Source organism: Danio aesculapii, chromosome 5 (assembly GCF_903798145.1).
Source record: "Danio aesculapii chromosome 5, fDanAes4.1, whole genome shotgun sequence".
Classification (NCBI taxonomy): Eukaryota; Metazoa; Chordata; class Actinopteri; order Cypriniformes; family Danionidae; genus Danio; species Danio aesculapii.
In genome coordinates this window covers 21,977,248-22,002,178 of record NC_079439.1, presented here as the reverse complement: position 1 = coordinate 22,002,178, position 24,931 = coordinate 21,977,248, and the positions used below count along the sequence as shown (strand labels likewise).

At 36.8% G+C, this 24,931-nt stretch overlaps 3 protein-coding genes across 36 annotated transcripts in view; 2 read left to right on the top strand and 1 right to left on the bottom strand.

Annotated features, from left to right (window-relative positions):
• The window catches only part of camk2b1 (calcium/calmodulin-dependent protein kinase (CaM kinase) II beta 1), a 126,148-nt gene extending 117,818 nt beyond the window's left edge, over positions 1-8,330 (top strand). For 19 of the 34 annotated variants that reach the window (XM_056457551.1, XM_056457555.1, XM_056457553.1 and 16 more), the window contains 6 exons: positions 294-434; positions 551-718; positions 2,813-2,888; positions 2,976-3,070; positions 3,148-3,382; positions 5,805-8,330. In XM_056457551.1, coding sequence (XP_056313526.1) covers positions 294-434; positions 551-718; positions 2,813-2,888; positions 2,976-3,070; positions 3,148-3,380 — 713 coding nt within the window. In that variant the 3' untranslated portion in view covers positions 3,381-3,382; positions 5,805-8,330. The remainder of the gene's footprint in view (positions 1-293; positions 435-550; positions 719-2,812; positions 2,889-2,975; positions 3,071-3,147; positions 3,383-5,804) is intronic. The other 15 variants (XM_056457576.1, XM_056457573.1, XM_056457572.1 and 12 more) reach the window with 1 other exon arrangement.
• Positions 8,331-12,013: 3,683 nt separating this feature from the next.
• si:dkey-174n20.1 (uncharacterized protein LOC796174 homolog) lies at positions 12,014-16,691 on the bottom strand. Its single transcript, XM_056456874.1, has 4 exons — positions 16,344-16,691; positions 15,006-15,248; positions 12,940-13,242; positions 12,014-12,408 (listed from the first exon to the last, which is right to left on the bottom strand). The coding sequence occupies exons 1-4, from the start codon at positions 16,462-16,464 to the stop codon at positions 12,149-12,151; spliced, it is 927 nt and encodes a 308-aa protein (XP_056312849.1). The 5' UTR covers positions 16,465-16,691; the 3' UTR covers positions 12,014-12,148.
• Positions 16,692-16,767: 76 nt separating this feature from the next.
• The window catches only part of si:ch211-225b11.4 (thyroid adenoma-associated protein homolog), a 37,748-nt gene continuing 29,584 nt past the window's right edge, over positions 16,768-24,931 (top strand). The window contains exons 1-11 of the mRNA XM_056457550.1: positions 16,768-16,958; positions 17,741-17,921; positions 18,024-18,110; positions 18,186-18,213; positions 18,316-18,464; positions 19,859-19,981; positions 20,072-20,192; positions 22,067-22,209; positions 22,292-22,376; positions 22,470-22,597; positions 24,021-24,215. Of these exons, the coding sequence (XP_056313525.1) occupies positions 16,828-16,958; positions 17,741-17,921; positions 18,024-18,110; positions 18,186-18,213; positions 18,316-18,464; positions 19,859-19,981; positions 20,072-20,192; positions 22,067-22,209; positions 22,292-22,376; positions 22,470-22,597; positions 24,021-24,215 (1,371 nt within the window). The 5' untranslated portion in view covers positions 16,768-16,827. The remainder of the gene's footprint in view (positions 16,959-17,740; positions 17,922-18,023; positions 18,111-18,185; positions 18,214-18,315; positions 18,465-19,858; positions 19,982-20,071; positions 20,193-22,066; positions 22,210-22,291; positions 22,377-22,469; positions 22,598-24,020; positions 24,216-24,931) is intronic.

Here is a 24,931-nt window from a genome sequence, read left to right as displayed (position 1 = left end):
AATCCATATAATAAGTATACAACTATGTTGCAAGATTTAAGTTAAGCAGCAAATTTGTCTAAAGAAAAGATGAAGAGAGGCCATTATTCTACTGCGACTCTGATGTCATACCTCCCACCTCACCCCTCCCTTTGACACAAGGTTGTTTAAATAATGAAAAAGCTTTAATTTTTTGGTTGAACTGTTGCTTTCCTTCCAATACATGCAAGACTGTAGTGCCTGCTTTGCTCCTCTTGTAAGCTCAATTCAGCTCTGCTCTTGTTATTTGTGTCTTGCCCCGTCGGGCTCAACAGCTGCCACTAAGTTCACTGATCTGCTGGGTGTGGTGCGTCGGGGCTCAGTGCCCACATCTGACGCTGAGGGGGGAACCACTACCACTCCGGCTGTTGTTTCTGCCCCCTCTACTCCCCAGACCCCCAGCATCCCCACACAGAGTAAGTCCCAGATGGACTCGTACAGAGGAACCAACATATTTGTTTCGTCCCTTTCTATGGCTGTTCATGCATCTTCTTTTTCTGTCATCTGCCTTGGGCGATTTATGCTTCTCCAGTGTCACGTTTGACCGATCTAGTGAGCAGTGTGCGCAAACCCACAGTCCCGCAGACAGACAGTGAGCCATCAGCTGCCAGCAGAGCCCTTTCCGCCCCAGTATCTGTCCCATCACACCCCTCCCCTTCCCCTGCCCAAGTGTCCTCCAGCCCCCTGCCGTCAGCACATTGTGAGTATGTGGTGTCAGTGACTGCGATGGAACTGCGGCATGACTGTTTTTAATTCATGGGAGTGTAAAAAGGTGGCAGTGATGCTACCGGTCTAACATGCATACAGTGTGTAATTCCCGGGGTTATTCAATCTCATCACAGTGTGCACCGAGGAGCAATGTGTGTCGCAAATGCATCCCCATGACACTTTTTGTATTGTGCAGGGGTTTTTAACTAATGTTGCTGCATGTTTTGCTACAATTTTCCCAGTGTCCTAAGGTTTGGTGTTTTGCTTTGGTTTGTAAAACTGTTTAAAATGCTCACTGTCTGACAGTAGTGGATGAAGTACATAAACCAAGCTCTTGAGTAAAATACAGTTACCCTAATGAAATATTACTCCAGTAGAATTACAACATCCTCCTTATAATAATAATAATATTACTTGAGTCAAACTTCAGTAGTACTTGATTTGTAATTTACTTAAAACTACTGTACTGTAAAACTACTTACTAATAAATGTTTATTATGCAAGAAAGTTGAATTATGAAGCTTGTCATACTCTAATAACCACACAAATAATTACGATAATTCAAGAGAAAACATGTAAAACCACATTCACACATTGAACCTCATTCAGATCCGTTTGTAAAATCAATGAATCGTTTACTGGAGACTCACTCTGAACAGATCATTTGAATCAGTGAGTTGTTTACTGGACACTCACTCTGAACAAATCAGTTGAATCAGTGAGTTGTTTAACAGAAACTCACTATGAACAAATCAGTTGAATCAGTGAGTTTAACAGAAACTCACTCTGAACAGATCAGTTGAATCAGTGAGTTGTTTAACAGAAACTCACTCTGAACAGATCAGTTGAATCAGTGAGTTGTTTAACAGAAACTCACTCTGAACAGATCAGTTGAATCAGTGAGTTGTTTAACAGAAATTCACTCTGAACAGATCAGTTGAATCAGTGAGTTGTTTAACAGAAACTCACTCTGAACAGATCAGTTGAATCAGTGAGTTGTTTAACAGAAACTCACTCTGAACAGATCAGTTGAATCAGTGAGTTGTTTAACAGAAACTCACTCTGAATGAATAAATCAAATGTAAAGGAGTAAAAAGTGTTTATTTTATTTTGAAATGCAGTGAAGTAAAAGTTTAAAAAAACAAATATACTCTAATAAATTACAAATACTTAAAATACTGTATGTTCTCAAGTACAGTAGTGAAGTAAAAATACTTGGTTACTGTCCACCACAGCTGTCTGGGCATTCTAGATGTGGGTGAATTTATTTCTTCAGTAGAACATTTAAGAGTTCAAGTCAATGAAAAAATGAAAAGAAAGAGGGAAAAAAAGAGGCCAAAAATGAATACCCTTGCCTTCTGATGATATTTTGAGAAGGTAAATTGTTCAGACTAGAGAGCAGGTTTCCTGTCACATAATGATGAATTCGCTTATAGACTTTAAAAAACCCACATGTGAGCTGATGCTGAAGTTAACAAACAGTATCAGCTCACTGTAGTCATGCTGAAAATAATGTTCAGTTTCATGAACACAGCTCAAAATGTTGTCAGGAGGCCTATATAGTTCTAGTTTCTGCTTTAGAACTGGACTAGTTCTGTTTTAACGTTCACTCCATGCCTGCCTGCGCTGTTGTACATGTACAAGCTGTGTCCTCAGCCGTTTCTGATGAGGAAAACTGCCATGAGGACAGTGCATAGACTGTAATAATCACATCTGAGGTAACCTTTGACCTTTGGAATCTTTGGTCTTTTAATCATGAATGTGGTGTTTTTTTTAACCTGCAGTGTTTAATAGTGTTTGTCCTGTGACTAACAGTGCTGGAAAGGAAATGCAGTGTGTAAGAGCATGTAGTGTAGGTGGGTGAACTCTGTTTGGGTGAGTGTTTAATTGCGTGTGTTTGCCTTGTTTAAAGAAGCAGCCCGTGTGTTCTGTTTTAAAAAGACGAATTAGAAACAAATCTGAGAGAACGTAATAAATACATTTTGGCATTAAATTAAAAGATACATTGTTCCTTACACAATGTTGATCATTCATGCGCATGCTTGTGCAAGAAATTGCTTCTGTTAAACTTGATTTTCTCCTACAGCACGCAAACAGGAGATCATCAAAATCACTGAACAGCTTATTGAGGCCATCAACAATGGCGACTTTGAAGCCTATGCGTAAGTTAATTGTGTTTTAAATACAAAATGACCATTTTAAATACAAAAAGATATGCCTCTCAGACATTGGTTTTAATGGATTTCCAGTAAAATCTGCGACCCTGGACTCACTTGCTTTGAACCCGAGGCCTTGGGAAACCTGGTGGAGGGGATGGACTTCCACAGATTTTACTTTGAGAACCGTGAGTGTTATTGAAGAGTCACTTTTATCCTGTTATTTGTGATGGCTGATCTGAAGTGTGTGGCGTTTCTGTTGCAGTGCTCTCCAAGAACAGTAAGCCCATCCACACCACCATCCTCAACCCTCACGTGCACCTGATTGGAGAAGAGGCCGCCTGCATTGCCTATATCCGCCTCACGCAGTATGTGGATGGCCAGGGCCGACCGCGCAGCAGCCAATCAGAGGAGACAAGGGTGTGGCATCGCCGGGACTCCAAATGGCAGAATGTCCATTTCCACTGTTCGGGAGCTCCTGCCGCCCCTCTGCAGTGAAGGTGCATTCTCGTATGATGTTAATAATTTGACCAAAAAAAAGTACATTTTTGACAAACATGCTGTCTAACATATTAAATATGCAATTTATGTAACCACAACTAAATGTTACATTTATTTTCATCAATAATGTAAGCAGTTAGACTGTTATGAAACAAACTAAATAATGAAGCAGCAAACATTTTAATTAAAATATGTAGTGCTGCATTTCAAACTTGCCCCATCCTGACACTGCAAGTGGGAAATAAAAAACTTTATTAATATTAATAAAGATTTATTAATCTTTGATATTATTTGATTTCCTACTTGACTTACAAAATAAAATGCATTCCAGAATATGTGTTGTATATAAATAACACACTAAAACCAGCACTCTGATGCGTACCTCTCAAAAAATGTCTCTACATGTCCCAATGACAAGTCTATTATCTAATATACAATGTCTATCGAGTAGGAGATTAGTTTCTTTGGAGTCTTCTATCAGGTTTGAGTCATGAATTCCTCATGTGAAAGACAGAAGCCAATCATGTGTGTTTAGAGCCGGAAAAAGATTTGAACCGTTCATTTCTCGAGTCCTCAGGTTTGAGTCATCTCTATTTACATGCTGTCACATGATGAACAAACAACTCAATAACCTGAAGACTCGAAAGATGAACTAATCATGGCCCCTTTCGCCTCAGACTGTGTGCATTGGTTAAGCTTGTATGGGACTGTCTGTGTGATGTGAATAAACCATTGAAATTTGAAGATGTGTCAGAAGAGGTGAGCTGACAAAATCATAGATGAAGAACCAGGTAAACAAACAGTTATTTTCTCTTTCTTACAGCATTCTAGTTTCGACTTGTTTGTAATGTGATGTGTTTGGTGTAGTTGAGGATGAGTTTGGAAGCAACTCGTAACATTTTAATAATACTTTGGCAAATTTAATAAATTGAACGAAGTGACTCAAAAAGATTCGTTCATCTCAATGAATGAGACTCAAAGGCCTGAGTCAGTAAAATGATCCGAACTTCCCTTCACTACACTGAATGAGCAAGTTTGTGCTACTTGCAGAGTAAGGTAGCATTATAGGTATGTCCGGTGTAAACAAAACACACGAGAAGAAACTCAATACAGGGGAACATTAAAAACCCCCCTCTGCCAGCTAGTGTTTAGTAAGTGTTATTGCAGAGCAACACAAACAGAATTCAGAAGTGTAAATGCAAGACTACGTGCAAGGAATGTGCACTGTGGGATACACCGATTATTTGACACAAGTATAATTCAGCCTTTACTGCATTTGACAGGCTTCATCAAGCAGTGAATGCTTTTGCATTTTCAAAATGTTTTTGCTAGAAGACACAATCTATAATGTCAGCTCATTTAAGTGTCCATGAAATTAAAACGTTTTTTTAGATGTTAGTCTTAAGCAGGTGTGCCCAAACTTTTTTACATTTTTTTTATATGGCCAAAAACTAAATATTATTGAGACCCATGGGCCGATGGCAAGTGTACCAAACTATATTGCATTAAAGTTGCCATAGGTAATTTCCTAACTTATTTTATAATATTTTAAAAATAAATAGAAAACATTATTTAAATTGTATTAACTAATGCAGTATATTTTTTTATTATAACTTATTACAGTAAAGACAAACAATACATTTATAACACAGAGGAGTTCAATGATGAATACATTAGTCAAGCAGAATCTGCCTGAATTCTCTGGATTGTCTGTCGGGTGACAGTATGTACATAAAAATCTGATTCATTTAATTGAAACATTTAATTTGCATTAGCTGTTTGTAGCTTGGCAAAAAAAAATATAACCAAAGTTATAACCAAAGGTACATTAAATTATAAATAACAGTCTCTAAACCACCCCCATCATTCTCCCTCTCTTCTCAGATGGGAAGGTGGGCAAAGATAAGTTTACCATAGGCCAACTTTGGCCCACGGGTCCTAATTTGGGCATCTCTGAGCTTAAGGAAGTTATAATGCAGTGTGCTCCAAAACAGTGACAATTAATTAGGAATTAAGAAGATATAAACACTCAAAGCTTGCAGTTTGTCATTTTCACCTAAATGGATCACCTCATACTTAAGTATCTCATCAAATCTTCTGACCAATCAATTGCTGTGTTGGGACATGTCCCGCCCCTTCGAGTTACTATTGCTAAATGCACATGAGCTGTACCACTCTAACTGGCAGTGCTGTGATAAATACTCTGTTGATGAAAGAACTCTATAGGCAGTTTTTGTAAAGGGGAAGAGTCAGTCTTCATATTTCAGTTCAAATCACATCACAAAAATGCACATTTTAAAGCACTTCACGGGACCTTTAAGGCAAGTTTAGTACTACCATAGACAACGCGTATCACGCACAAAACCAAAGTGCATGTGTAAAGACACACAGCTAACAATGCTTTCTGTTTCTCTTTCTCAGGCTGAGCTCATTGTAGCAACATCTATCAAGAGAACCCAGCCAGAAATGGAGAGTGCAGGAGTGAAAAAGAGAGAGAGAGTGAGGGAGGGGGGGGAAGTTGGAGAGGGAGGAAGGAAAGCGAGCCCAGTGCTGGCCAGTGCCTGACCCTCCCACACTGGGCCCCGCCCCCTCACTTGTCAATCACCTCACCTGCCAATCACTTATGTGCATCGTCTTCTGTCTTACCTTCAACTTGCCCTCCTCCCTCCTTAAAAAAAACCCCCACCCCTCCCTGTGTCTTTCCACCCGTGCAGACTCCCCTTGTCATGTACATGTGCTGTGTGGAGTTGGACAGTCTTTGATTAAATACAGATAAATAAAGCCTCAGCGAGTCGTCTGTGAAACGCCATGCTTTCCGTCGCACCTTCCCAGTGTCAGTAACGTTACACTGAATCACCGTCCTCACTTACAAGTGTTTTCAATATTATTATGATTATGATTATTGATTAATATTGTTCTTACTGTTGTTATATTAGTATTAAATACAAAAGCAATTGTACGTGTCACTTATACCACTCACGTTCTGGATGCCAATGATTTTACATCTATCTAAGACTTTTTGTCGTTTCCAAATGATATTTTGGAAGAGCATGACTTTTTTCAATATTATCCACTGTGGCTGTCCTTTCCTTGGTGGTTTCGGAGAAATAATGGCCGCCGTTTATGTACAGGCTTCTCAATGTGATTCACATCTAACCGACGCGTCCATCCATGTGTGTTCAGACATGAGTGGATAATGTGTGTTCGCGCGCGTGTGACTGTTTTGAGGCAGATTTTACCAGAGCCTGGTCAAGAACGACGTGACGTTCGGGGTCTTCCAGCTTTTAGACGTTGTGTTTTTCCACACGTTTGGAATAATTCAGATTTCCTGGCAGTTCGGCGAACAATTCCTGTTTTTTTCGCAAAGCCACAGTCGTGCTTTAAATGTAACCCGTGACACCAATTGCAACGATAGTATTAGATGTTGCGTTTTTACTCATTATTTTTGTCTTCAGCTGAGCCAGTGGTGTTAAGAGAGCGCCCAGACTCGATTAAACCTGAATAAAAGCCATACCTCAGCAGCCAAACCAGGTGACCTCCTCATATAAACAAAGATATCTAATGACATTGTGTTTCTACACTAGTCATACTGAAGGTTTAAAGCGTTTAGAGGCCAACCAATCGAAGGAATCAACAAAATTTGGCAGACGCTGAAGATTTTATTGGTGTTTAGCTACATAAATGAGCTCTTCTCCTCTTCTTTTGACATTTGTATTTTACTCAACATGGTGTTCAGCTGAGCCAGTGGTGTTAAGAGAGCGGCCAGATTCGATTAAACCTGAATAAAAGCCATACCTCAGGTGACCTCCTTATATAAACAAAGATATCTAATGACAGTGTGTTTCTACACTAGTCATAGTGAAGGCTTAAAGCGTTTGGAGGCCAACCAATCGAAGGAATCAACAAAATTTGGCAAGCGCTGAAGATTTTGGTGGCGTTAAGCTACATAAATTAGCTCTTCTCTTCTTTTGACATTTGTATTTTACGCAACATGGTGTTGACTATATTACTCATTTTATTTTTGAGAGTTTTTATATATATATTGTTTGTCGTCCGCGTGCGAGACTTTACGACGAGTGAACGATTTGTAACCCTGGATCCTTTTTAAACGCGTGTTTACCTTTTAGACGGGCAAAGTGCAAGGTGTGTATGGAAGAATCAAGTGGCGAGTCAAAATCGGCAGCAATAGTTTTATATTTCAGATGGTGAGATTTTTGAAGTGTGCGTCACACCTTGTGCAACTTTACGCTGGTTTTCCATCTACGTTAGAAGGGTTTGTTTGATCAGAGTGACATCATGTGACTATTTTATTGACTGATTGTGTCCTCAGGTTGTATTTATTTATTTGATATTATCGCAACTTCTTAAGTTTGAACACTCATTAGCGTTGAGCCACGTCATATCAATGATGACTACTGATCGTTGTTTTTTTTTTTTTTGTTGTTGTTATTGAAACAATCGCCTTTCACATGGATAAAAAGAGGGAATCTTGTGAGGTCCGCTCAAAGAAAGCGACCCCGTGAGGCACGCGTGTGTGTTTGTGCTCCGGTGTTCTGCTTCGGATACAGTTGCGTCTCATTCTTGGATGCTTTATCTCATCCCTGTGTTTATACGAGTGATCCACAGCTGTTCCTTCCCTTAAAAATGACAAAATGACAAAAAAATATATAAAACAGCATGTAAAAAGTGTACTGTTCTCTGTGTGTTTAGCAACGGAAATCTCATGTTAACGAGTGGAAGTGCTCATCACTATTAAAACAGGACACACAGTGTGTTTACTTGCATTTCAGCTGGAATTTCTTTGCATGACAGTCACTTGAACACTAGGGCTTGGTGTTATTTCTCTTGTTGATTTTTTTTTTTCTATTGAATGCTGGTTTTGCCTAAACCTTTCTCTTATCTGTTTTACCAGCTTTGATAAGTGCAAATATATATATATATATATATATATATATATATATATATATATATATATATATATATATATATATATATATATATATATATACACACACACACATCTATATATATATAATATTTTTGTCCCAAAATGATGGCAGTGTAAATGACAAAGACTATAGCTATGAAATGGTGGTATTAAAATGATGGAAATGGTGATATTTCTACGGCATGCTTTTGTATTAAGCCTCATTGTTGTCGATGCAGGGTGACTGATATTTCTATAAATGACTATAAGATTACTCAATAGTATGAGACTGCTTGACTTCAGAGAAGCACTTGCAATATTCGCTAAATATGCATGGGGTTTTCCAAATCTCTTTAAGCTCAATTGGACACCGTCCTGCTGTTTGTGCTTTGCGGATGCTCACAAGACCTGAATGGCCGATAAAATATGACTTTTATCAGTATTTTAAAACTAACTTGATAATTATAGCTCGGTAGATGACAGTATTTCCACCTGCGCCATCCGTCTTTTAAGCACAGGACTGTTTTCGTTCAACTCGTCATATCCTTTCTGACTGGAAACGGTTCCGGATAGTTTCTCTGAAGTTGAGTTTTCTCACAATAGCCCTCTGTTAGTTTTGTTTTTTCTGTATAAGATAATATTCTCTTTGATTTCTGATGATTCTTACTCTTGTTATTGCTCTGTTCTCCGACATGCTCTGTGTATTCCCTGACTTAAGCAAATGTGTTCAAAAAGATATAAATAAATGAGATGATTTAAATACTAAACAATTGTGTGTATCTTTAATAAAGTAACACACAATGTATTCACATGATGAAACAAAGGCCTAATTTGAGGACACCGTGACTGAAATCATGGGAGGTGTCATCTTTATTTCATCCTAGAGATTCTTGCAGAAATCATGTTCAGGGAGAAGCTAAAGTAATTGAAATGTATTATCATGGTAGAATAAAGCAGTAGAAGACTGAAAGCGGGCGAAGAGAGTGCTGAAGCAATTGCTGATGAAAACTAAGCACAGTGGCAAGAAAGCAGCGGAGCTTTTATTACAACACATTCCTTTGCTACAGGCTTGAGTCAGCCTTTTGACATCTCAGAAATATCGCTATGCTAAGCCCTGCTCACACTGTGAGATTTCAGCCACGATTCTGTCATCTGAGGCACATTTGGGAAATCCTAAGCTAAAATTTGGGATCTTTGATCGTTGGTTTGACATGTTCACAGACAGCCGCTTGGTGCCTGTAGCGATCAGATTTTTCCTCCGATGAAGTTCTGGCAGTGTCAGAAGATTTCAGACTTTTTCCTGCAGTGTGATGAGCATCAATCCAAGAACCAATAGGAGCTCCGAATTTAAAACCCGATTCATGCAACAATTCAAATGACTGACATGCCGTGTGCAAAATTGCCTCTTAAGAACACTGGATAGTAAAAGTGTCATAGGTGGATGACGTCAGACTCCGGGGTTTTTTTCTTTGGTGTTTGGCGCATCTTTATTCTTGTTCAGTCTGACTTTATGACCGCTGCGATCTAACAGTGTGTCATGGGAGCCATGTTCTTGCAGTCTGACATGCTACAATTAATCAGGATTATTAAAAAATGCACAGTGTGAGCCGGCATTTATAAATATGCCATCTATCTCCAATGCAGAAAAGCTAGTTCATCCTTTTATGACCTCTATACTGGATTACTGTAATGCTTGCTCTGTTCGCTGATTGTAACGCATCAGCCATTAATACACTTCAGTTAGTGCAAAATGCAGCTGCCGCAGTTCTTACCAAGTCAAGAAAATATGATCAGATCACCCTAATTTTATCTTCTTTACGCTGGCTGCCTCTTAAATTCTGTATTTATTTGCTTGTTAAGTGCGACGTCACGCGAAGGGGCTTCCGGGCCCAAGCACCATATCAAACTGTAAGGGAAGGCTCATCAAATGGTAATAATAAACATTTACAAAGCGATGTATTACTTTCCAAATCATGATAGCAAATTATATATCTATGCCTAGTATCCAGAAAGTGATACATTTTTTTATAAACTGTTAAAATATTGGTGTCTGTAATGCAGTAAGTCCAGAGACTGATGTGTACACCATGATTTTATATAAAATTCACTTTAATGCATGATATAACTAAAAAGTAGTCATAAACTAATATAGCGGCTTGGACCCGGGAACAGCATTCCATACATCAATGATACATCACGACTTTTATAAAAGCAGATTATAAAATTTTGCTTGTTACCAATAAGGCTCTAAATAGTTTAGCTTTAGCTTCATTCGTGTAGCTTTAGTTTAGCTAGATAATCTAACCAACATTCTGTCTCGCTACAGTCCCACCTGCTCTTTAATATCTCAAAACACAGGGCTTCTGGTAGTACCCAGAAAAACAAAGTCCACTAAAGGAGGTTGAGCCTTCTCATATATGGCTCCTAAACTCTGGAATAGCCTTCCTGATAATGTCAGAGGCTCAGCCACACTTTGTCAGTTTAAAACTAGCTTAAAAATGTATGCTTTTAGTAAAGCATACACACAATACATTACATAACAGTAGGAAACAGTTAAATTCAACTCTTCAAACGCATTCTTTCACATCACATTAATTTATTTATGAACAGCAGTAACAGTAATTAATTTCTTTCTATTTCTACCTCGAGATGCCGACGATAATTATAATGAAAAGCGCTGTACAAGTAAACTTGAATTGAATTGAGTCGTGATCGTGTGAAGTTGCAGCACTCTCATATTAAATACATTTCAAGGATTTGTAATGATGCTGCTCTGTGCTGTCTAATAAAACACACAACATATTAAAGCCTGTGTCGCTAGTTATTTCTCTGAATTTGAACTTTCGTCCAAACATTTGTGAATGCTTGCAAGATAGCAAACTGTATACAGTTGAAATCATAATTATTAACCCCCCTTTGATTATTATTATAATTTTTTTTCTTTTTTAAATATTTCCCAATGGATGTTTAACAGAGCAAGGAAATTTTCACAGTGTGTCTGATAATATTTTTTCTTCTGGAGAAAGTCTTATTTGTTTTATTTCAGCTAGAATAAAAGCAGTTTTTAATTTTTTTAAATCCATTTTAAGGAGACATTGCTTGCTGCAGAGCCACTTGAGCTCCAGTGTGGGGGAAGTTGAGCTCCAACTCCTCCTCCTATAAGCTGTTTTAATGCGTACACCCACCCCACCCCTAAGCCCAATCCCCAGTGACATCACTTGCAGAAGAAGTGCAAGGAAGGAGAAACTGGAGCTCAAGCTCCCCCTTGCTGGAGCTCGGCTCTGCCAAAGTGGCTCTGCAGTGAGTACCACTTGATTTTAAGGTCAAAATTTTTAGCCCCTATAAGCTAGATTTTTTTTTCAATAGTCTACAGAACAAACCATAATTATACAAGCTGTGTAATGCTGTATAGAAGTGTGTTGAAAAATATCTAGTAAAATATTATTTACAGTCATCATGGCAAAGATCAAAGAAATCAGTTATTAGAGATGAGTTATTAAAACTATTATACTTAGAAATGTGTTGAAAAAATCTTCTTTGTTAAACTGAAATAGGGGATAAAAGTAAGGTGCTAATAATTCAGGGGGTTTAATAATTCTGACTTTAACTGTAACACTGTTCTAGTGGTCTACATGTTTTTCTTTCAAGTGATTAATGACAATTACTAGGTATTTTTAATACTGCATATTTAATGATCACAGTTGAATAAATTACACTGTAAAAACAATCATGCATACAGTCAAAACAATCGGTCATATTCGCATTCTTCCAAACTGAAAATGAACATTGTAGTCAATAAATAACGCAAGGAACAAAGACACTGTATATATCATCGTCTTCAGGCCAGTTTAACCAGCCTCTCGCTGGCCTCCCAGAGCTTTTTTGCGACTCCGGAATCTCTAGCAAAGGCTCTCAGAGGAGCGGGCCGACAGTCCGTGAAATATCCTCCATTACGTGGAACCACCTCGTCTGATACTGCACAATAGACCACGGTCTGCGCTCCAGCTTCACACGACACAAAAAACATAAACATCACCACCTGCGCCAGGATCTGGTATAGAACTGAGAAATGGCAGGTCCAACGGCTCTGAACATAACCTGCATGAGACAGAAGACACAAGATGAACAGACAGCAGTGGGCTGTACCATGAAGACAGTTTAGCTGGATAACCAGATACGTTTCAGTTCAGTTTCTAATGGCTACTTCCAGCAGGAGAACGCACCATTTCATAAAGCGCAAATCATCTCAAACTGGTTTCTTGAACATGGAAATGAGTTCACTGTAATCAAATGGCCTCCACAGTCACCAGATCTCAATCCAATAGAGCACTTTTGGGATGTGGTGGAACGGGAGATTCACATCAGGGATGTGCAGCTGACAAATTTGCAGCAACTGTGTGATGCTATCATGTCAATATGGACCAAAATCTCTGAGGAATATTTTCAGTACCTTGTTGAATTTATGCCAGGAAGGATTACGTTCTGAAGGCAAAAGGCGGTCCAACCCGGTACTAATAAAGTGGCCAGTGAGTGTATGCTTGATGGTTGGGCACAATGACTTCTTCTGCATAATATACTATAAAGTATAATGTCTAACAAGCTAAAATGAGAAGGTGTTTCATATCTCACCTGGATGAACGGCATACGCGGTCACTCCTTTGCCCTCCGTCATGCGAGCGAGCTCCTGGGTGAAGTAGATGTTGGCCAGTTTGCTGCGGCAGTAGGTGAAGAAGGGGAACAGGTTGTAGTTGAGATCTTGGAAGTTGAGCTTCTGGTATTTGTAGCTGGAGCAGGTCAGGTTGATCACTCTGCTCGGCGAACTCTCTTTCAGCCGAGGGAGGAGAAGGTTTGTCAGTAAGAAGTGGCCGAGGTGATTTACGCCAAAGCACATGGAGAAGTTGTCATCGGTCCAGTCGAGGACGCCGGGCATACCTGAAGGGAAATGACAACACTGAGCCGATCAAGATAACTGTGATTCTGAATTTCATTCATATTAAATATAAATGAGGGATTAGAGCACAACCACTGCAAAAGATGAAAACACTGATGCTGAAGAAAAGGAAATGGGGGTGTATATTTTTAACAGAATTATCAAATATTCATGAAAATATTCTAATTTAGACAACACAAATGTTTCAACTTTAAAAGTGCTAAGAAAGCAATATTTGGTGGCACAATCCTGATTTTCAATCACAGCACATGCAAGGATTTATTAAAAAATTCTGTTGCATTATTACATTCAAATAATTTTTATTTGATGATGTTTTAATATATCTATTATTATATAAATTAACAAAATTTGTCTTAAAAGGATAGTCCAGAGTGTATTTTAGGCTTGGTTGTGTTTATAAGATGCAAAGCAATGTGTGCTCATGCTTTACTTGTAGAAAATCACATTATTTTTTCATATATCTTACTTTGATTATATACTGCTACTCAGCTAACATGAAAACCACTGTCATATTTCCTAATTCCTCTGAAAGACTGCCCTCAAGAGGCTCTGATTGGTCAGCTAACATAATGTACTGTGATTCGCGGATTGGCTCCACGTCACTCCCCTACAAGCGCACGCTTTTGTGCTGTGTAGACAGTCCAATCAGAGTAGCTGTTAGCAGCGTTAGCTACCTGAATCAGACAGAAATGAAGAGCACACAGCTCACGCCTGCTCTCTAAAATAAAATCTGACAAGTGTCAGAATAAGCATGCGTAAGTAATTTTAAACGTTCACATATCTTTTGCAAATTTGTTATTTCCTAATGCACAGCAGCCGCATAGAGAAACACTGCACACGCTGCTGAATATTGTGATTGTTTACAGGGGTTTGACAGATAAATATGAATTTGTAGCTAAATTGTTAGCTGTGCCAAGCAGCATTTCCCGTTGTTTACATCCTTGTTTACGTCTTCGCTACAACATACTGTTAACGCTTGAAACTGTGCATGTAGCAGATACATTTTAACAAATAAAAATACAGATTGTGGCTTACAATCGATAGCTTCGTCTGTTGGAGAAGTGTCTAGCTGAATCCAGCACTGAACTAGGAGAGATTCTGGAAGTTCTCCTTTGTCAAAGGCTAGCTATATTTTTGTATAATTTTCTGAAACATAATTAAAATGATACTGTAAGCACTTCTCTCTTTGTGTCGTGTTCTTTGGAAGCCCAAATGCAGAAACAGAACAAGCTCTCTGGAAATGGCAGCGTTTGGATGCCATTTTAGCTTTCACTGCGTTAACATTACAGCACCTCTGGCCACGCCCCTTCACTACGCAGGGCGTTTTTTGTAGTCCCCAAATTTTGTTCACTGTAGGCTTTGCTAAGCTAACTCTGTAAAAGCCAATGTCTCTCTTTGCATTGAACTTTGAGCGTATTACATTCAGAGATGTTGTTTATGTTCACACAGCTACATTATACATCAACTAAAGTTTAAAATATGACATCGTAGTGGACCACCCCTTTAAAAACTATTCATATACACCCTATATTTCTTTAGTCACTATTTTTTTCTAAAAATAAATTTCCACATTCCCCCAGCACCCCTTTATGGACCCAGTTTGATATCTTTGGGTTTATATATATATATATATATATATATATATATATATATATATATATATATATATATATATATATATATATATATATATATATATATACATATATCATTAATTACTTGTCACCCTGATATTAATCATCACCTGCATTATTGATGAGAATATCCAGCCGCTTCTCCTTCTGTAAGAAGATTTTGCTGAACTCTCGTATAGACCTCATGTTGGCCAGATCGACCTCCATATGCAGCACATTCATATTGTGGCTCCTGGCCTTTATCTCTCGTACAGCCTTCCTCGCTTTCTCCTCATCCCTGCAGGCGATGATGACCCGGGCACCTCGCATAGCCAGCGCCACTGCCGTCTCCTTCCCAATCCCAGAGTTCCCACCTCAAAACATACAGATACCGTCAACATGAGACATTAAAGGGGGAAACAAATTAAATGTTGTGAAGAATGTTTGTAACTTGTAAGTTAAGATGTAAAAAGTAACATGATTGGTGGGTGACACGGTGGCTCAGTGGTTAGCACTGTCGCCTCACAACAAAAAGGTCACTGGTTCGAGTCCCAGCTGGACCCCTTGGCATTTCTGTCTGGAGTTTGCATGTTCTCCCTGTGTTTTCTCTGTGTGGGTTTCCCTTTAAGTCCAAAGACATGCGCTATAGGTGAATTAAACAAACTAAATTGGCTGCAGTGCATGTATGTGAATGTGAGAGTGTATGGGTGTTTCCCAGTACTGGGTTGCAGCTGGAAGGGCATCTGCTGTGTAAAACATATGCTGGATAAGTCAGCGGTTTATTCCGCTGTGGTAACCCCTGATGAATAAAGGGACTAAGCAAAAGGAAAATGAATGAAGTAACACAATCTGCATGGATTTCCATTATAGAGAAAAATGCTAATAAAGTCATTGAAGATCAAAAATTTTTCAACCTCAATATCTTTTTGCTTTCATCAGAAGAAACTTGTGTAGGTTTGGAACAAGTGGAGGGGCAGTAATTGATAATTTTTGTGTGAACTAACCCTTTAAAAAGGGGTTAAAAGAGCAAACAATGACCTTCGCTAAACATAATGGTTCTTCATTGGCATCAAATGAAGAGCCTTTAAGGTGACCCATACACTGTACTGAAGTGAACTGTACCACAAGGCATAACATAACTTTCCATTGGACAAAAGGTGTTTTTTTAATTATATAGTTCTTTTTTAATAATATTAAAACCTGTTCTTTGATGAACCTTTTTACAATAAGATTCTTTGGGGAACCAAAAATGCACTATGCTTCCTTAATGGCATCTTTACAAAATCCACATTATTATATTATTTAAGAGCGACAATAATCAATAATAACACCATTCATATTATTCAACCAATATAATATAGTTTTAGACAAAGTGTTGACTTTTAATTTGCAAAGAGAAACGTACAAGTACCTGTCAATAACATTGCTCACACATAATCAGAGATGTAAAACCAAAAGCACTCACTTACCTGTTATAAGAACCGTTTTTCCATCTAACCTCTTTAGATCAGTGCAATACCTTCTCCGTTTCATCCATTTCAGTATTAAAAAGCACACAAGTGCGGATATTATAGTGTATAACAGGTACATGATCTTGCAGCTAAACTAGCATGAAGTAAACTGTCCTCTTTAAAGAAAATGATTTCAATTAAAATATTGCTACTTTGTAGCCTACACCGTTAGGCCATTCGCAAGTGAAATTTAAAATTCAGCCTTTAGGTTTTGTTAATTTTTGAAAGAGATATTGTAGCATCAGAGCTTTTGTGTTTACAGTCTGATACTGTGTAGCCATTAGCCACATCCAATAGATTGTGTCATACAGTCGCGCCGGCAGGGAGCGCCGGCGTGCGCTCATTATGTATCTGACACCAGCTCGCGGTAGAAGGAGATTGACACAGTCTGTGGTTCACACATGGAGCTGTGTACAACAGTTTGAGTTGATAAATCGCAATTATGACCATTGTTAACTTTTCTTTGGAAGATGCTGATGCAGTTCTGAAGTCTGTTGTTTTAGAGGATCAGTTTTCATCTGGCGTCAAAGACACGCTAAGGAGTTTCTTGCAGAAGCTCACAGAAAATGGCAGGTACTGTGATATATAAAGTGATATATTTTGTAACATTTTGCTGGTAATATGTTATTTTGCATGCTGTTTTGGGGTTTGTTATATATTTGATAAATTAAATATGATTTGGGGTGATTGCTAGATGCTTCGAAGTTTTAATCTTATTCAAGTTGTAATTCTGTCAGAGTGTAAACAATGAGAATGAATTAAAGTTATACTTAATTTGTACATTTATTAGAACTTATAGAAGTGTATGATAATTATCTTTTTGTTTACATCTACTTTTTAATATCAATTTTATAACTTAGAGAGTAATAAATGACAGTCGTGTAACAGAATCTACATTATACCGAATAACAAAACTTTGTCTTATATTGCAGTTAATCCCAATCCCAATTATTTACAACATCTATTTATGTTTTCAAATATTTCAGCAGACTATTTATTAATGACTATTAGTTTTTGATATAAATTTAAAATATCATCTTGATGTAACTGAATGACTTCTAACAAACCACATATTTGGAGCAAAAGTTAATTAAATATTTAAGAAAGCCATGAGATTTTGTGTGTAACATATCTGGCACTTGAACATACCAAAAAATTATAATGACAAAATTATTTAAAAATATAATTAAACACAATAAATCATATGTCATTTTAATTTGTTACATGAAGGTCTGGTGTCATTTGGACAACTCAAGTAATCTAGAAAAAGTGTAAAAACTGTATTTAAGGAAAAACTACTGTATCACTGAAATGCTCTACACAGTGAAAGAGGAGAAATGGTGTTTTATTTGCAGGAGCACAGGCAAACGGAGCAGAGACCGCTCGCTCGAGGAGGCTTCACAGATCCTGCAGAAGATCCCAAAAGAAGCACTTCATTCCTTACAACCTCCTGCTCTTCATCGACTGGTTCAGCTTATTCTGGCCTTACAGTTAGAAGCAGTGAGCACTTCATCTGCCTGCCGCAAATTAGACCAAGTACTTTCACCTTTACTTTAACATGACAGATTTCCTTTGTTGCCATTATCGATTGTTGATTGGTTTCCCTTAAAACATCACCGTCTTAACTCTGTTTCACAGATGCTTCAGCTCTTGGCTGAAATAAACCACTCCATTGTCATTGAGGAAGTTAAACAGTGTCTGCTGAACATTTTGCACCAAAAACAGGTTCGTAATAATAACAGCAATACTATTAATAGAGTTTTTAGGTGTAATTGAAAACCCTTTATTTTTCTTTTGCAGATGTTTTCATTAAAAGATCTTCAGATAAGTGAGTGTGCATCAGTTCACTTATATTACACAGAGCTCTTTATTTAATATAATATTTTATATTTGTCATGTTATAATAGTTGTGATGTGTGTCCTGTGTCAGGCTGTATGTTCTTGGAGGACAGCACAATGGGACGAGAAGTTCTGAAGTCTGAATGCACCACCCTGCTTGGTAAAATTGCTGAGCTGATTCCTGTTGTTATGTCAGATGAAGCAGCCAGAAATGGACCCTTGTGCTACCATATGGTTAAGGTAGAAGTCTTGATCTCATACATAGGGCTGCATGATACTGGGGAAATATGTGATATTGTCATTGAATATTGCGATATTGATATTTCTCATGATATAACATTTCCCTAGGAAAATGCCATTTTTATTAGCTATGTTTTTAAGTAATGTATTTATGTAATGATATTAAAATAAACAGCTAAAATATATTCTTCAAATTTAATGAATTATAATTTAGACTGAAAAACTGTCTCAAGGTGCAAACATTTAGTCTTTAAAACACTATGAATGAGTGAAAACCTCAGCAGATATTCTGACTCTGGCTGTTTTTTTTTCCTCTCTTGTGACTTGTCTCAAACTCGTGCCTTAAGTATTTATTTTCAGCTCTGATTTCACCTTTAAGATGCTTCAGCCAATAGGAAAACAGCAATTAAAGGGGAGGCGGGGATAAAGATAGTAAAGCCCCATATTATTGGTCAAATCTAGATAAACAACCAATGCATATTATGAATGTAATTGATCACATTTGTCAGCAATGCGTATATTGCACATACCATTATCACGATAATTATACTTTTATGATATACTGTGCAGCCCTAATTGTAACATCTACTTTTCAATAAACATTTACTTTATACATTTACATTTATTCGTTTAGCAGGCACTTTTATCCAAAGTAATTTACAAATGAGGATAAAAGAACAGCTTCAAATCACCAGAGAGAAACAATATACCATGTCAAGTCTAAGTTAGTTTAGCAGTTATTTTGGGGAAGGGTTTTGTAACAGTGTTTGTAGGGAATTGTGGGATTAAAGAAAATCTCAAAATACAATGTACTAATACAACACAATGAGTCAAACAATGTTTCATCATCATTTTAGGGTAACATCATTTTTGCATTAGTATATTTTGAATTGATACTGTTCTTAAAGGGATAGTCTGCCCAAAACTGAATCCTTCACTTCTGTCTTCTGTTGAACTCGAATAAAGATATTTTGAAGCTGGAAACCAGTATTTATAGACTTCCATAGTATTTGATTCTCCTACTATGAAAGTCAGTGTTTTTTCAGCTTGTTTCAAAATATCTTTATTTGTGTTCAACAGAATAAAGAAGCTGATAAAGTTTTGGAACCACTTGAGGGTCTGAAAATAGTTGAATAAAATTTAATTTGGGTAAACTACCCCTTTAAAATACATAAAAGATTAAGTGGGGAAGTTTCTGGTGCATGTAAGGAGCGAATAGTGTGTTTTAGTGTGTGATAAGCCACTCACCTGTGTGAAGCACACTCAGAATTGCACAATGTTTTCCCCAAAAAATTAATTGTTTATATAAGAAAGTGTCTGGTGCAAATAAATGGGCAGTAAACAGTAGTTGACAAAATTCTGGAGGCAAATGGCATCTTTTATGGTGTTTTCAGGTTTGTTTGCAAGTGTTCCAGCTGCTGCCAGGACAAGTGGCCCTGTTGGTCTACAGTAAAGACAGTGTAAATATGACTATGAAGGGTATTCTGGACTTCCTGATGAGGATTGTCTTGGGAGAGGTTGGTGCTTTTGGTCAGAGCTATATATTGTTTGTAAAGCTTAAACTAAAATGATTGCATTTATCAATTTTTGTTTCTCATGTTTGTCAGGTTTCCAGCAGAGATACACGGCTGTTGGCAGGCACTGCTGTTGCAATGCTGCTCACCACTGCGACAGACAGTCAGTGTGCTGGATCAGCTGCCTGGAGTCTGCTGCAAATCACTAAAACAGGTCAGCTACAGTTTTTAAAGCCTCTAAATGTGATTTATAACTAAATGCCAAGTCTAAAATTCTGACTCTTGTTTCCTAAATGTAGTATGTCAACAGTAATTGATCATGTATTTTACAATTTATAATTTACAAAATTTTTTATATATTTTTATACATTTTTACATACATAGAAAGTTTATTAAAAGCCTACAATATCTAAGTAATAGTGCTGGTCAAAGATTAATCATGATTAATCATATTCAAAATAAAAGTTTGTTTTGACAATATATATGTGTGTACTGTGTATATTTATTACGCGCACACACACACACACACACACACACACACATACAGTTGAAGTCAGAATTATTAGCCTCCCTTTGAATTTTTATTATTTTTTAAATATTTCCCAAATTATGTTTAACAGAGTAAGGAAACTGTATGTCTGATAATATTTTTTCTTCTGGGGAAAGTCTTATTTGTTTTATTTCAGCTAGAATAAAAGCAGTTTTTCTTTTTTTTTTCTTTTTTTTTTAATAATTATTTTTCAGGGTTTTTACCTTTATTGGATAGGTAAGTAGAGAGAACTGACAGGAAAGCATAGGGAGCAGAGAGAGGGGAAGGATTGGCATAAGACCATGAGGCGGAATCAAACTCGGGTTGCCGTGAGCACCGGAGTGCATGTGTCGACGCACTAACCATTACACCACTGGCGCAGACAGTTTTTCATTTTTTTTATAAACATTTTAAGGTCAATATTATTAGCCTCTTTAAGCTAAAGAGGCTATTAATAATACACACGCATGCATTTATTTGAGAAATTGTTTATTTATATTTAGATATAAAGTATATATGTATATAATACAAATTACAGTATATATACATTTAAATATCTATGCAACAACATTTTTGTATAGTTTTACTTTTATGTATTTGTGTTTGTATTTATATATTGATATATATAGTAAATAAATATAATACACACACATATATTACTTCAAAACAAACTTTTAATTTAGTTGCAATTAATTGCATTTAATCTTTGCCCAGCACTACTAAATACCTATAATCACCTATAATATTTAGACTTTTGTGACCAACGAAATGTCAGATAACATTCCATCATCATTTAAAGTAACATAAATCTATTATGAATTGTTATTGTTGGCATAGTTCACATAAAACTGAATCCTTGACTTCAATTTCTTCTGTTGAACACAAAGGAAGATATTTTGAAGAAAGCTGAAAACGGGTAACCTTTGACTTCTATTGTATTTTTCCCCTACTATTGGTGTCAATGGTTACAGGTTTTCAGCTTTCTTCAAAATATCTTCTTTTGTGTTCAACAGAAAAAAAGAAACTCCTAAAGGTTTGGAACCATTTGAGGCTCATTAAATAGTGTGTAATTTTTTTTTTGTGTGTGTGTGAACTATATCTTAAAATGCATTCAAGAATAAGTGATCCTATTAAATGTTATTACATTTTAAAGGTTTTAATTTACTGCTGCTATAAAAATATGAACAAATTTGTACTCGGAAGTAAGCAAAAAAAGTGTTTTGTTTGTATGTTTTTTTTAAGTAAATTAGCTAGAATATATAATGTAATAACTGTATATCCTAGGAATGTGAGGGTTTAACATTTTCATAAAACACCATCATTTCCAAATCTTTTATTACAGTTTATCACTGTGTTTTAATAAATGACAAAAAAACTTGACTGTTGTTCCCTTGATAACAAGTTAAATGTTTTTCATTGTCATTCCTTCAATATATTATGTTATTAAATATTGGTGGTTGTCTAGAATATATATGAAGATTAAGTTGGCTAAGTAAATCCATTAAGATTCTATTGTTACCTGCCTGATGTTCATAATATGTGAAATGTGTGCTCCACAGAGCCGTGGCTGCTGACAGTAGGTGAACTGCAGGTAAACTGCAGCTCCAGATGTCAGGACGGGGTGGACAGATTGGCTGTGTGCAGGGGCTTGTTAACATGCTGCAAAAATGACGTTCTTGTCAGTCGCCACAGCAACCAGAAGGTACAAAACACATCTACTTCTGTCTCTAAGATTGATCCCAAGTGCAACATGTAATTACTTCCTCTTTCTTCTGTTTTATCAGACTTGCTTTCTGCTCCATGGGTTGCTCCCCTTTATCTCCGCCCTTTGTGAAGTAAAGCTGGACTGTCATTACTATGTTTTTCAAGGTCTCTATGTTCCTGCGTCATTCTGTAGATTGTTGGGTCTGTGCTTGACTGTGGTGAAGGTAGTTATTGGTTGTATTCCTGTTTGTTTTCTAGTGTTTACGATTTGGCTGAAGAGGCTGAAAGAGTGTCTCAGTGAGGTTTGGGAAGTTATCGGAGCTCCTTTAGATTTAGACCTCCAACACCATCTAATGCAAATCATTTGGAGGAATTCAGAGAGCCCGGTAAGCATTTTGTGTGGTGAGAAATGTATTTATTTTATTTTTTTTAAGGTATTTAGATTTTTAAACCTTTTTTTTTATTAGAGCCATATGTGGTAACACTTTAGAATAGTTGTCCATTCTGGCACCTATTTTACCCTTTTTCAAGATTAAAGATACAGTATGTCTTTTGTGTCTCCAGAATGTGTCTATAATTTTCAAAACACCCATCAGATTATTTATTATAGCTTTTAGAACATTAGAGTTCTCAGCTCTGTACGATAAACAGCACAGTGACAGACATGAAGGAAGCAGATCTCCCGTAACGTTACTGAGAAATACTACAGTAAGAACTTTCCCAATGATCTTTTGATGTATTTGTTGTGGAGTTGCAACAATGAGTCACACACAATGTCGTTACAAAGCAACCACACACACACATACACAGCACGTTTAACTTTGCACGCAAATGTGACAGGATACACATAAAAGATGGATATCTGTTATGTTAATGTAAAAAATAAACCTGATTTAACATCTACAAACCGGGATTGAAGCATCGGCTTTTATAATTGTACTGACATGCAGCTGTGGTGATAAAGACAGTCAAATCGCTGTAATTCATTGCAAATATGCGCTGTTTTAAAAACGTTTTAAACTTGTAAAACTCATTCTTGGTCACATTTGATGATGATTGATGATCACAGAGAGCTGAACAGATCTTTTAATCCCAGTAGCTTTGCGCACGTCCTGTCTTGTTGATATGATTGTATGCGTTACTATGAAGATATGTTAATACGTATCTGTCAATCAATTCGTTGGGCGGAGAAACCACAATCCTACGTCACGTTGCGGTGGGCCTCAAACTAGGAGGGATTTGGATCCTATTTTAACATCAGGAAATTTCAGAGGATTATTGTCTTCATATCACCCCAATATAACTGTCAACACTCTATACCTACACCGTTCTGTCCAAACAGCTTACAAAAGATGATTTTCATCATAAGTGATTTAATGTTAATGTATTTAGTAACATTAACTAAGTATTAATAATCTTGTAAAGTATTTATTAATCATAGTTCAACATTAACGGATTTTTAAAATCCAAAGTTATGCTTGTTAACAGTAGTTGATGCACTTATGCAATTAATGCAATGCTAACATGAATTAAAATCAACTTAAATAACATTAACTAAAATTAGCAAACATGAATGGATACCATTATAAATGTATTATTAATTGTTTGTTCATGTTAGTAAATATATTAACTAATGGACCATTATTTTTAAGTCTTAACCATATGTTAAAAAACTAAGAACACCCTAGCATATTTGCAAAAGTAGAAATCATTCAGATTTTCTTCAGATGATGTAAAGGCCTATGATAAATCAGCCATAATAGAAATGCGTCCATTCAGCTGGTGTTTTCTTTGTTCTTTTGATTGTAGTTGGATGGTGTTGCAGAGGTGGCACGTAGTGCTTTCTGTCTCTTTATGGAGATCTATGACAAGGATTGTCTGCACTTTGGGACAGAGAAATCACTTTATGTGGAGTTACTGAAGAGGATTTCAGAGTTGCCTTGGGAGTCAAAAGCCAAGTATTTACCACTCACTGCAGTTTTACCATACACCGGAACAAACAAGGTAAAAACCTGAGAAGAACTTCACATCCTGTCCTGTTTTTATATTAAGCATGTTGAATCATTTTATATGTGTTATGTATTCTTTTTTAATATTGTATAATGCCCAAAATGTCAATATTACCACAGAAACCAGTGTTAAACATATACATTTGGAGTGCTCTATGTTTAATGTTATCAGATAACGATTTTTATCTGGAGAGACTTTAGAGGAAATATTTTTAAATGTGAAAAGTTAACCTTAAAAACAGTTTTAGATTTTTATCTTATGTATTATTTTTTGCTGTTGATGTCTTTTTATTGTTACCACTTTTTTATTATTATTATAGAAAAGGGATTTTTCTAAAATGTTGTATATTTGATGTGTTTTTGCCATGAAATACCATAATAATAAATTCAAAACTCTCTATATACACTCACTGGCCACTTTATTAGCTACATCATACCAGTACCGGGTTGGACCCTCTTTGTCTTCAGAACTGCCTTAGTTCATCATGGCATATATTTTAGAAGGTACTGAAAATATTTCTCAGAGACCAACCCCTCTGACACCAACCACTGTGCCACATTCAAAGTCACGTGAATCATTTAATTTCTTCCCCATTCTGATGCTCGGTTCGAGCTGCAGCAGATCGTCTTGATCATGCCTAAATGCATTTAGTTGCTGCCATGTGATTGGCTGATTAGAAATTTGTGTTAAAGAGCAGGTGGACAGTAATA